Source organism: Panthera uncia, chromosome B1, assembly GCF_023721935.1.
Source record: "Panthera uncia isolate 11264 chromosome B1, Puncia_PCG_1.0, whole genome shotgun sequence".
Lineage (NCBI taxonomy): Eukaryota > Metazoa > Chordata > Mammalia > Carnivora > Felidae > Panthera > Panthera uncia.
This window is the reverse complement of record NC_064811.1, coordinates 2570916-2582932: the sequence shown is the minus strand read 5'-3', so window position 1 is coordinate 2582932 and position 12017 is coordinate 2570916. Positions and strand designations below refer to the sequence as shown.

The window sequence follows — 12017 nt, the reverse complement described above, 5'->3', positions numbered from 1 at the left end:
TTCTGTCCACTTGGGTCGGCTTTGAGACGTCCAGTTATAAATTGCGGACTTATCTGCTGCATCTTGTAACTTTTTCCGTTTTCCCTTCATTTAGTTTGAAGGTATCTCAGAAGGATTGTGGTGCCTCCCTGTTGAATTGACCCCCTGTCACTAGGAAATTCTACTGATACTCGTCGCTCTGGAACCCACTTCAACTGGTTAATGCAGCCACGCCTGCTCTCCTCTGGCTGGTGTTTGCATGTCTGTTCTCCCATTCTGTTACTCCTACCCGATTTGTGTCTCCATATTTGAAGTTCCTAATAAGAAGCATAGTATTGGTTCCTGCTTTTCCCCTTATCCAACTGACGACCTCTGCCTTTTTACTGGAGAGTTTAGGAGATTTACATTTAATGTAATTATTAATGCCCGGACTCAGATGCACCCACCGCCTAGCTCCTGCTTTGTTCCTTTGCTTTTCTTCCACCCTCTTTTGGATTCATTGAGACTTTGCTGACATCCCGTCCTGTCTCCTGTGTCGGTTGATAAACTGTAACCTCCCGTGTTAGGGTCTGGGAACTGCTCTACCCACACCAACCGCGGGCTCGTCCCAGGGCTTCCTGGGTCCCTCTCCTCGGCGGGAGGCCGTTCAATGCCCTGAACACCACTGACTCACATTTTCTCTGGTTTTAGTTGCTTTAGTTGCTTCATCACCTTGGCTGGAAATGGAAATCCCTATTCGTCCCTTTTTCTCAGAGCCAGCTTCTCCTGCGTGCAGCCAGACTCCTGACTGGACCCCCAACCACAGTCCTCCCGGCTCTGCCCATCCCCCAGCTCTCTTTATCCACCAGCCCCTCCCCTTTCTCCCTCTTTATCCTCCCTGCCCTCACGTCTGTCTGAGATGCCCCCCAGCCCCTCACCTTTCTCCACCACACACCCTGCCGTGGCCACCACTGCCCGTCCAGCCTGCCTCCCCCACCATACTGCGGGTTCCTTGAGAGTGGAGACAGACCCCAGCCCTGGCACTGCACCTGCTACATAGATCTCAGTAGATGTAGCTTGAGTGGCTGATGAGTGGATTTTACCTTCCGCCCTTGAGGTTCCGGGCCTTCCCCACCTGGGAAGAAACATAGCACTTGGGGAAAAGCTTCTCCTCCTCGTTGACCCCTGGCAGGCCCAGCTACCGGCCTCGGAGCAGGAGCAGGTGACGGCTGGTCCCTGATGTCTGAGTCACCGTACAAGGTGAGGCGTGTCCCAGCCGTGCGGCTTTGGGCAAGCACACTCCTCGCCTCTCTCGCTTTGTTTTCCTCCAGGACCGCGGCAGCTCGGGCCTCCCCGAGTCTCCCTGTGCACCGCGTGAGCTGGGTGGGCAAAGGGGCGGCCTCGCCGGCTGCTCGGTGCATCCAAACCTCTACGGCCAGTCGGTCACACCACTCAGCTCTCTTGACCGACGTCGCCGGCAGCCCGCCTCGTGCCGGGAGCTCTTCTGGGCACGTCCGGGACAAAAGCGGACAGAATCTCTGCCCTGTGGAGACAGCCGGTACACGGTGAAGCAGTGAGAGAATCGCCAAGCACGTCGGCAAGGAATGAGCTCTGGCGGAATCGTGGCACAGCTCGGTAAGGGGCCCGGCACGCGGGAAGGGGTGAGGCAGGTGCTTGGGGGGCCTCCTGAGAAGGGACCCTGAGCACAGACTTGAAGAAGGTGACCACACCGTCCGACGTGTGTTTCAGACTCGTGGCCTTGGTGCCCGCGCAGAAGGGATGGCCAGCAAAGCACCAGGACCGTCCTGGCTGAGACGCAGGTGGGAGGCGGGTGGGGGCGAGTGCTGACCCCGCGGCCAGGACGGAGGTGTCCACCACCCCAAGGACCTACACTCTCTCACGGTCAGATGGGAGGGGGCCTCGCCATTTCTGCTACCCACCCCCCATCCCCATATCCCTAACTCATCCCAGCCTTCTTTGTCTCCTTCACAGTTATGATTTCAGGACTCTGAGCCTCGAGTTTATTTTGCCTGAGCCCAAGGTAAACGTGTCTATTTCAATCCATGGAAAAGATTTGCAGGGTTGAGTTGCATAGCTGGTTCTTTGAAATGATCACTCTATTTAAATAAAACATGAGATCGGACCCCAAAACAGAGAGTCCCCTTACTTTTCTGTTTCTGGGCACACGTGGCTTCTGCCCCCAGGCTTTTACTCAAGCTGCCCCCAGCCTGGTCCCCCACCTGCTGGACCCTACCTGCCTGGACCCCCCCTGCCTGGACCCCACCTGCTGGACCCCCACCTGCCTAGGCCCGCACCTGCCTGGGTAACTGTTACTGGCCTTTAAGTGGCCTCCCTCCAGGATGGCCTGATGGGCCGTGGTAAATTTCAGTAAGAACTTAAGAGAGAGCACCCAGGATCCCAGGACCCTGAGATCCCAGGAGCAGGGAGATAAATTCATGCTTGGTTCACCTCTGCCTGAGCACCTGCTGTGTGCTGGCCAAGAAGCAGCGGGGACCAGACGGACCTGGTCTCTTGGGGGCCCTAGTCCCGAGAGGGGTTTTAGTCCAATGGGGGGCTCTAATACTGTTGGGGTCCTAGTCCTGCAGAAAAGTCCTAGTCCTGAGGGTAAAGCCCGATGCCTGCAAGTGGTCCTGGTCCTGAAGGCCAGTCCCAGTCCCGTGGCCCTATTCCTATGGTCGGGGGGCGGGGAGTCCTCGGGGCGCGAATACTGAGCTGACTCGGGGTGCGGGAGGGGTTGGGGGAGACATCTGTAATAGACAAAGGAGGCTGCAGGCAGGTGGGCAGGAAGCCCTATGGACCACCCGCAGGTCTGACAGCCCCCCAGGGCAGAGGCCTCCTGCGGCAGGAGTCAGGCAGAAACGTCTGGGCTTCAGCACCCGGGTGCCCAGTCACTGGGGCCTCACGGAACAGTGCAGCTGGGGGCCATCAGCCCAACAGCCTCCCGGCAGCTCCATAGCTGTTCCTGACGGGGGACCCCGGACACGGCCTTCAGGCCACCTCCTCTGGCCAGAGCTGTGTCCACCCACGTCCTCCTGAGGGTCGCAGGCTCCGGCAGGCAGTGCAGGGAGAGACCAGGGGGTCAGATCCGAGACCCTGCTGCTTCAGTGGGCCCCGTGGGTCCCTTCAGGCCTCCATGCCGGGCTGCAGAGCCGACTTCGGAATGTCTGAGACGGCAGGACCCGCATCTTCCGGGGAGGGTTTTCGGGGAGGCCCAAGCAGCTCACAGTGAGAGCATCCGGCACCTCTAGAGACAGGACAGTCGTGACCAAGCCCCTTCTCTGCCCAGCCAGGAGCCTGAGCCAAGGGTCTTGTGTTCATGGACCTGAGTACCTGCCGGTCCCCACCACGGATGCCTTAGAGGGACCCTGAGCTCCGGGACACAGCCTCCAGACCCAGAGAGATGGCACTCACTGCCGAGATGCGAGCGGAGCTCGAAGCCCCGCAGAAAGCAGACGCACGCTGGGGGGCCCGCCGGGGCCACTCCGGGGGAAGTCCCACCAACCTGGAGCGGTCCTGTCGGGGGACACCGGTCGGCTGCCCAACCGGGTTCCCGCACCCAGTGGCCAACCTGGACATCCAGCCCCCACCAGGCTTCGGAGGACAGCAGGCACAGCCACACGGGAGAGTCCCCAGCAGGGCCCCCCCTCCCGCCACCAGCAGAGCCTTCCCCGGTGCCCGGCCAGCGAAGTCATGGGTGATGTGAACCAGGTGTCGTGGGGCATTCGGAATTCGTCTCACAGCAGTGGTACAGGAGCACCCCTGCTCCGGGTCGGGGTCACCTCTGAGCGTGGAGGGAGGGGGAGGGGGAGGGGGCCAGGGAGGGGACGAGAAGGACCTCACTGTGTGTAGAGATTTATTTGTTTCTAGAAACTCAAAAGACACGAGGCTCTACAGAAAGGTCTGCTAAGCCCACGCGACTGGTAAGGGGTGGAGAGGGAATTAACCCAGAGTGAAAGTAACCATGAACCATCGCCACAAGGAATTACCGCTCAGCGGTGAAAACTCGCGGACAGAAATGAAGGCACACACAGAGGTGACGTCAGAGGGACGCAGAGGCGTGCCTGGGTGTGGGCCCGGGTGGGGACAAGTGGCCGGGGGCGGCCATAAAAGTCCCGCAAACCCGAGGCTTACAGCCGCAGAACTTACTCTCGCGTCTGCGGGGCCCCAGGTCCGAATCAGGGCCTCGGGGCCTGTGTCGCAGGCTCCAGGAGGGTCCTTCCTGCCTCCGACAGCATCCGGTGCTCCAGGCACTCCTGGGCTGGCGGCCACACGCTCCAACCTCTGCCTCCGTCTTCACGGGGCCCCCTCCCGACGTGTCCCCGGGACTGTGCGTCCTCTCCTTTTCCTGTAAGGACACCAGCCGCTGGGATTAGGCCCACCCTGCTCCGGTGTCTTATCTGAACTAATCGCATCTGCAAAGACCCTATTTCTACACAAGGTCACATCCTGAGGTTCTAGGAGGGGGTGACTTTAGGAGACAGACAGTATTCAAGCGAGCACTTCCGGAGCAGAGGCTGACCACGTGTCCGTGTCTTTGCACACCCAGAGTGCCCTGTGCGGGCTCACAGCCGTGGGCTCACAGCCCCAAGGAACCTTCCCAGCTGCCCAGCCGAACTGAGACCCCTGAGCAGGGCCCTTGGGCAGAGGCTGCGATGGGAGGGGCGGTGGGCTGGGAGGCAGGTGGGCTGCCTCCCCTCCCCCCTCTCCTTTCTTCCCCTCCTGCTCCTCCTCCTCCCCTCCCCCGGCCTCCTCTCCCCACCCCCAACCCCAGCCCCCAGACCTTCTCTCCCCTCCTCCCCCTCTTCCTCCTCCCCTGCTCCAGTGGAAAGTTCCAGGCATCAACTGGCTCAGGTAGGGAAGATCCTGGAGATTAGGAGGAAGGGAGGCCTGCTTGGTGCCCCCCTCTGGGCAGGGGGTGGGGGAGTCCGTCTGTCTGGGGAGGAAGGCTCTCCAAGAGAGAGGGTCAGACTGCCGAATGAAGAAAGGCTTTTCTCAGAGCTGTTCGTCTGGGCAGCATGGCCTTGCAGGTGTGGACTGGGGGTGGGGGACAGGCCTGGAAGTGAGGCTCAGAGCCCTGGTCGCTGTGGGCCAGCAGCCCACGGGAGTGTCCCTCCTAGGTCATTGCCCCCCCCCGCCCCCCAGCAGACCCTCCTCCTGCTGGTCATCGCCCTGCCCGGGCTCCGGCTCTCCCGAGACCTTGGCAGGGTCACCACCTCCCCTAGGGCCTGCACACCCCACAGGAGGCCAGCCAGTGTGGACAGAGCGGGGGCCCAGCATCTGGCTGTGGAGCCAGGCCAGGCCACTCCGTGCTGGGGCGGGGGGAGGGCAGGGAGGGGACAGAGGCCCTCGGGGAGGCTCAGCATCTCCATGGGAGGAGGGGCTTCCCTGGAGAGCGTGGGAAGGCAAAGCCCCTCCTCCCAGCTCAGGGTGGTCCCAGGGTGGTCCCAGGGTGGTCCCAGGGTGGTCCCAGGTCCTGCCTGGAGGACAGTGGAGTTGACTCTGTCCCCTCAGGGGACATCCCCTCTGTCATGGTGAGTCTTGCCCCATCCACTGGGGACTGGAGGCTGCGGTCCAGGCCCCTCCCCCCAGGGCTGGCAGCTTCGGGGTCTGGGGGAGCATTGCTACCCTTTTCTTGCCTGAAAACGCCCCCCCCCCGACGCCCCTCGTCCCACATCCAGGACCCCCCCAGGGCCTCCCCAGCGCCGCACAGGCCCCACAGCCACCGGGCCCCACAGCTCCTAGACCCCCACCAGCCAGCCTCAGAGAATAGGGACGCTGGCTGTGGCGTCCCTGAGGCTCAGGATGTCACTCAACTTGATGACACAATCAATGCAGAGCCTGGAAGCAGTGACAGGTGCGGGGTGGCAGGGGGAAGGGGTGAGGCCAAGCAGAACCCAGGGTCTAGGAGCCCTCGGTGAGTGGGGCACTGGACTGACACCTTCTCAGGGCGTCTCAGCCAGTCCACAGAAACCCACCTCTCAGAAGAGACACCTTAGGTCTGGGAGCATCCGACCTCTAGGAGGGAGTTGGGACACTTGGTCAGGGCTTTGAAGGATGTGTAGGAGTTCTCCTCATCCCAGCTTTCAGGCTACCTACGGCCGGGGTGCAGTCCCTGACCTGCCCCACTAACCACCACTTACTATGCTCTCCTTCATGAGGTCCTCCGGGCTCTGACCCCCTCCGGTCATTCCAGGCTCCTGTACCTTGTCCCGTGCAGCTCCTGCCTCCTCCGATGCCCTCCCCTTCTCTCCTCCGACCCCCTCCGATGCCCCCATAACAAATCCCCTCCTCTGCAGGGTGCTCCCTGGCCCTCCCCTTCCTTCCCTCCCTTCCCCTCTCCCCACAGCCCCATGTGGGTCCCTGTCTCTACCTCCCCCAACTACCACTACCTGTGTCTGGGCCTCTGTCTCTCACCAGAGTGGGGGCTCCTTGGGCTGGGGCACATCTGGCTCCCCCTGTGCCCTCGTGCGGGGCCTGGCGCAGGGAGGGCTTCAGCTAGCTTGGTCCCCAGATCAGGGCCCCCCAGCTCGTGTCAGCAAGGCCCCCAGAAAGGGTGTGCCCTCTAGGGCCACCTCTACACTGAATCACAGCGGGTCTCTGCACTGGAGGCTCATGGGTTTTAAAACTTTCTCCTGGAATAATTCACTCTTTGCTGTGACCCGATTATCTCTCTGGGTTCTGGGCAGAGTTGCTAAGTGCACGTCTGACGGTGGATGGGTGGGCAGGCTGGTGCCGCTGTGGCGGAGGGAGGGAGAGAGGGAGGGAGGGCTTCTCCCCTGCGTGCCCAGAAAGCCCCTCCCCCTGCCCTAGGCCCCTCTCTGGCCCAGCCCCACCGTGAAAGCGGGGAGAGGGGGCCCTGGAACCAGGCAGGCATAGGAGGCCCTACAAAGAAGCCAGGCTCCGGGCCGAGGGACCCTGCCTCCTCCCAGGCGTCCCGGAGCCTGGGACGGGGCCCAGCTCCCAGCCTCAGCACCCAGACCACGGCCTGGGACAAAATCAGGAGGACCAGGAGGAGCCCCGCTTCCCCGACGGGGCCCTGAGGCCACACCCTCTCCCTGAGCCTGAATCTCCCCGGCTGCAAAACAAAGTTATTGGTGCCTCCCTTGCAGCGTAGCTGGGGGGAGCCAAGCAAGCAAACAGTTCTGACATCATCCCAGAAAGTGAGCGTGTTTGTCCCCTGAGAGGCTCATCCTCAAGCTCAGACGCGCTGTGGGGACGGACCCATTCACGCAGCAAACACTCCAGGCGCCCGCCGTCGACGGGGAAGCACACACAGTCCTGTGCACACACACATGCGAAACCACACATACTCGTGGGAAACACATGCACACACACAGGCTGCACACACACACATACTCATGCATATGCATACACACACACACAGATGTATACGCAGACACAGGCAAACCTGCACACGTGTGTGCATATACATGCAATGTGGGCACGCATACATGTGCACACGTAGGCATGGACACACATACATACAGGGACATGGATGCATACATGTGTGCACTCACACACACACGCACATAGGCACACATACAGAGCTCTAAGCAGAGGAACAGGGCAGATTGGGGGAGGAAGGGAGGGGAGGGGAGGAAGGAAGGGGAGGAGGGGAGGGGAGGGGAGGGGAGGGGAGGGGAGGCTCCGTGGGCCCTCCCTTCTCTGGGTCCAGCCTCCCCTGGGAGAAGGGACCCTTGCTCTGCCCTACTCTGCCTTTAGGACACTTAGGGGGGGCCTGGGAGAGGCCCCCAGCAGCACCCACCCCCCCAGGTGGCCCCAGGAGGCACAGCAGAGGACGCTGGAGTCACTGCTTCTCACACTGATGCCTCTCGTGTCCAGCTGTCTCCGCCCTCTGCACCTCCCGGGACCAAAGTGAGTGCAGGACCTGAAGCCACGGGATCCCGCCCACACTTTCTCTCTGGCCGAGAGGGCAATGCCAGGGCCTCTGGGAGGGAGAGGGCTGTCCTTGGCCAGAGATGCCACAGGCCTTGGGAGACCCCAGACTTATCCAAGGCCAGACTCTGAAGCCCACTGAGTGCCCCGCCCCCCGCAGGAGCCAGAGCAGACCCCACAGGGCGGTGGACGGACTCCCTGGGCCAGGAGGCTGGGACCCGCGCCCTCACCCTGCCAGCTGCCACAGGGCCCTGCGGACGGCACGCAGCCTCCCGGGCCTCGGACGTGACCACCTCCGTCCCCCGGCTCTGGGTTCTGTGAGGTCCCTGGTGTGAACCTAGGAGCCGGTGCCGAGGTCCCACAGTGACCCGCACGCCCGGCTGAGCCTGAGCGGATCACCCAACCTGGTGGAAAAGCTGGGGCAGCGGAGGCCGGGTTCCGAGATCTGCACCAGGGGTCAGTCACCGGTAACAGAAGCTGCTCACAGAGCTGCAGCAACAGTAAATTTAAAAAGAAATTTAGTGGCTCCGTCGGTTAAGCGTCCGACTTCGGCTCAGGCCACGATCTCGCGGTCCGTGAGTTCGAGCCCCGCGTCGGGCTCTGTGCTGACAGCTCGGAGCCCGGAGCCTGCTTCGGATTCTGTGTCTCCCTCTCTCTGCCCCTTCCCTGCTCATGCTCTGTCTCTCTCTATCTCTCAAAAAAGTAAATAAATGTTAAAATATATATATATACACATTAAAAAGAAAAATGAAAAACGTGTATTAACTTCTAATTGAATGTCCATTACTTTTTGAATTTGAATTTTTTTTCTTCTTCTTTTTCTTTTCTTTAAATTGAAATTCAAGTTAGTTACCATCTGGTGTCGTCTTCGTTTCAGGAGTAGAACCCAGTGATTCATCACTTACCTGTGACACCCCGTGCTCATCCCAGCAAGGGCCCTCCTTAACGCCCACCACCCATTTGAGCCCATCCCCCCACCCACCTCCCCTCCAGCGACCCTCAGTTTGTTCTCTGTATTTTTTAAATTTGTTTATTTATTTTTGCTTCCCTTCCCCTCTGTTCATCTGCTGAGTTTCTCAAATTCCACATGAGTGAAGTCATATGATGCCTGCCTTTCTCGTACTGACTTATTTCACTTAGCATAAGTCCCTCCCGTTCCATCCACGTAGTGGCAAATGGCAAGATTTCATTCTTTTTGACTGCCGAGTAGTACTCCACTGTGTATATAAACCACATCTTTTTATCCATTCATCCATCGATGGACATTTGGGCTCTTTCCATACTTTAGCTCTTATCGATAGCGCTGCTATAAACGTGGGGGCGCATGTGCCCCTTCGAAACAGCATTTTTGCATCCTTTGAATAAATACCTAGTAGTGCAATTCCTTCTCAAGTGCTCATGGAACATTCTCCAGAATAGATCACATACTGGGTCACGAATCAGCGCTCAACAACTACAAAAAGAATTGAGATCATACTGTGCATATTTTCAGATCACAACACTATGAAACTTGAAATCAACCACAAGAAAGAATTTGGAAAGCCCTCAAATACATGGAGGTTAAAGAACATCCTACTAAAGAATGAATGGGTTAACCAGAAAATTAAAGAAGAAATTAAAAACACATGGAAACAAATGAAAATGAAAACACTACTGTCCGAACCCTTTGGGATGCAGCAAAGGCAGTCCTAAGAGGAAAATGCATTGCAATTCAGGCCTCTCTCAAGAAGCCAGAAAGGTTCCAAACACACAAGCTAACCTCACACCTAATGGCACTCAAAAAGATGCAGCAAATGAAGACCAAAGCTAGGAGAAGAAGGGAAATAATAAAGATTAGAGCAGAAATAAACAATATAGAATCCCCTCCCCCCAAAAAAACCAGTAGAATAGATCAATGAAACTAGGAGCTGGTTTTTTGAAAGAATAAACAAAATAAATCAATTTGTTTATTCTAGCCAGATTTATCAAAAAGAAAAGAGAGAGGACCCAAATAAAATCACAAATGAAAGAGGAGAGATCACAACTGACACCACAGAAATACAATTATAAGAGAATACTATGAAAAATTACATGCCAACAAGCTGGACAATATGGACAAAATAGGCAAATTCCTAGACATTCCCATACTACCAAGTCTCAATCAGGAAGAAACTGAATTTCAAATTAATTAATTCCCTCACTCTGGTAACTAAGACACCTTCAGGCATGGCTGGATCCAGGGGCTCTGTGACGTGATCACCTCTTGCTGTCTCTTGCTGCTTTCCTCTGTATTGGACTCATCCTCAAGCAGCTTCTCCCCAGGTGGTGGCCAGGTGGCATAACAAGGCCACCAGTGGTAGCCAATGTCCCGCAATTGGTCCAGTGTGGGTCCATCACTTGGGCTAGAGGGACACAAGTCCCTTCCTGTTGGCCATTCCTGGGTCCCTGGAATAGGAGAGGTGTCAAAACAACCCAGACCACATGGAGTGAGCATCAGGAGGGCTCCCTGGAAGAAGGGATACCTAAGCTGAGGGATGGGGGGGGAAAGGACACCTCTTTCAGGCTACAGAAAGGCATGTGCAAAAGCCCAGAGGCCCAGTGTGTAGGTGCTGGCACACAGCATCAAGGGACCCCACGTACTTCCCCTGTCTGGTGAGCCAAGTGGCACAAAGGGGAAGGTAGGAGATGAGCAACGTGTCGCACTGCCGTCCGCACCAGAGCTAAGCAGTGTAGACATGATCCCGTTGGCAGTCAGGACATGTGGACGTGTTAGGCCTGACGGATGGTCCCATTCGTGGCCGGGGGGCCCTGGCGACCCACCAGGCACTGCCGTCACTTCCCGTGGATGGGATCGGGGGCCAGACGTTGCCCCGGCCGTGCAAGGACTCACAGGTCCCCCCATCTGGCAACTTCGGTGTCCCGGCCTGAAAAACCGGGAGGGGTCCCAGGGGCTGCCAGCTGTCTAGACGTTCTGTTGTGCGAGGGGAAGGCTGCTCTCAGATGCCGAGAAGGACACCGTCCCAGCCCATCCAGGGCATCTGCGGTGACCGCCCAGGCGCTCGGCAGGAGACGGGCCTGGAGCTGCTCCCACAAAAGCGGTGCTGCACCCAGGGGGGTGGCAAGGGGGCCTTAGGGCCGCCCATCGGCGTCCATCAGGCTCGGAATCTGATCACTTAAGCTCAGCCAGTCCGGGGGGCGATCCAGGCCCCGATGTGGCCCTGCAGTAGAATCACCCCACGTCTTGTCATTGGATTCTCCCCGCAGCACTGGTTTATTGGCTCTCCAGCTTTTAAACAGCAACCAGCGGGCAGGTGAGGGCACCCCTCTGCCGCCTGGTCAGCGTCCCCTGCTAAGGGCCTGGCCACCGTTGGATGTCCGGAGAGTGGCCCCAGGGCCAGTCACGCTACGTCAACTCGTCACCTGCTCCATCAGGGTGACCTCCGGCTGCCCCAGCCTTGGTGGTTTCCCGGTGGCCTCCCGTCCAGGGCCGGCTGCCCCCACCCCTTCCCCATGGAATTCTGACAGCCGGGGCCATGAAAGGAGAAAGGGTGCAAAGCGCCCCAGCCCCGGCAGGACCCAATCCCGCCAGCCCTGAGGTACAGGTGGTAACAGGGTAACTTGAGGGGAGCTCCTCTGGCCGCCAGTCCATCCGCCCAGCCAACGCCCACCAGTCCTGCCCCTCAACCGCGCCCCCACACGCCCACCGTCCACCTACCCGCACACCGTCCAGGCGCCACCGACCCGCTCCGGGTGCCTGAGTCACCACCTCCCCCCCGGCACGCGCCTGAGTAATTCTTCATCTCGTCCCTCGCCAACGCCAACGCCAACGCCAGAACCTCCACCCCGTCACCCATTCGACCAACACTGATCCACCCCTACTCACGTGGGAGCCCACCCCGCACACCCTCCCCTCACCTCCCATACTCACCCACTCAGGGACCCGTGCCTGGAGCCCACCACTATCCCACCCTCCCTCCACTTGCCCGTCCAGCCAGCCGTCACCCTTTCACCTCCCCAGCTCCCGCCAGCCACCCTCAGTCAGGCCTCCCCCTGCCAAGCCGTCCGTAGCTCACACCTTCCCACGCAACCAACAACCCGGGCAAGCACCAGAAGGACCCGCCATCCACCCACCTGTGGCCCCGCCCATCCACCCACCTGACCCC

General features: G+C 59.2%; 1 protein-coding gene across 1 annotated transcript in view; it reads left to right on the top strand.

The window, feature by feature from the left end:
- Nucleotides 1-3397: 3397 nt before the first annotated feature.
- LOC125923924 (basic salivary proline-rich protein 2-like) overlaps nucleotides 3398-12017 on the top strand; it is an 18017-nt gene continuing 9397 nt past the window's right edge. The window contains exons 1-2 of the mRNA XM_049632620.1: nucleotides 3398-3586; nucleotides 8217-8342. Coding sequence (XP_049488577.1) covers nucleotides 3398-3586; nucleotides 8217-8342 — 315 coding nt within the window. The remainder of the gene's footprint in view (nucleotides 3587-8216; nucleotides 8343-12017) is intronic.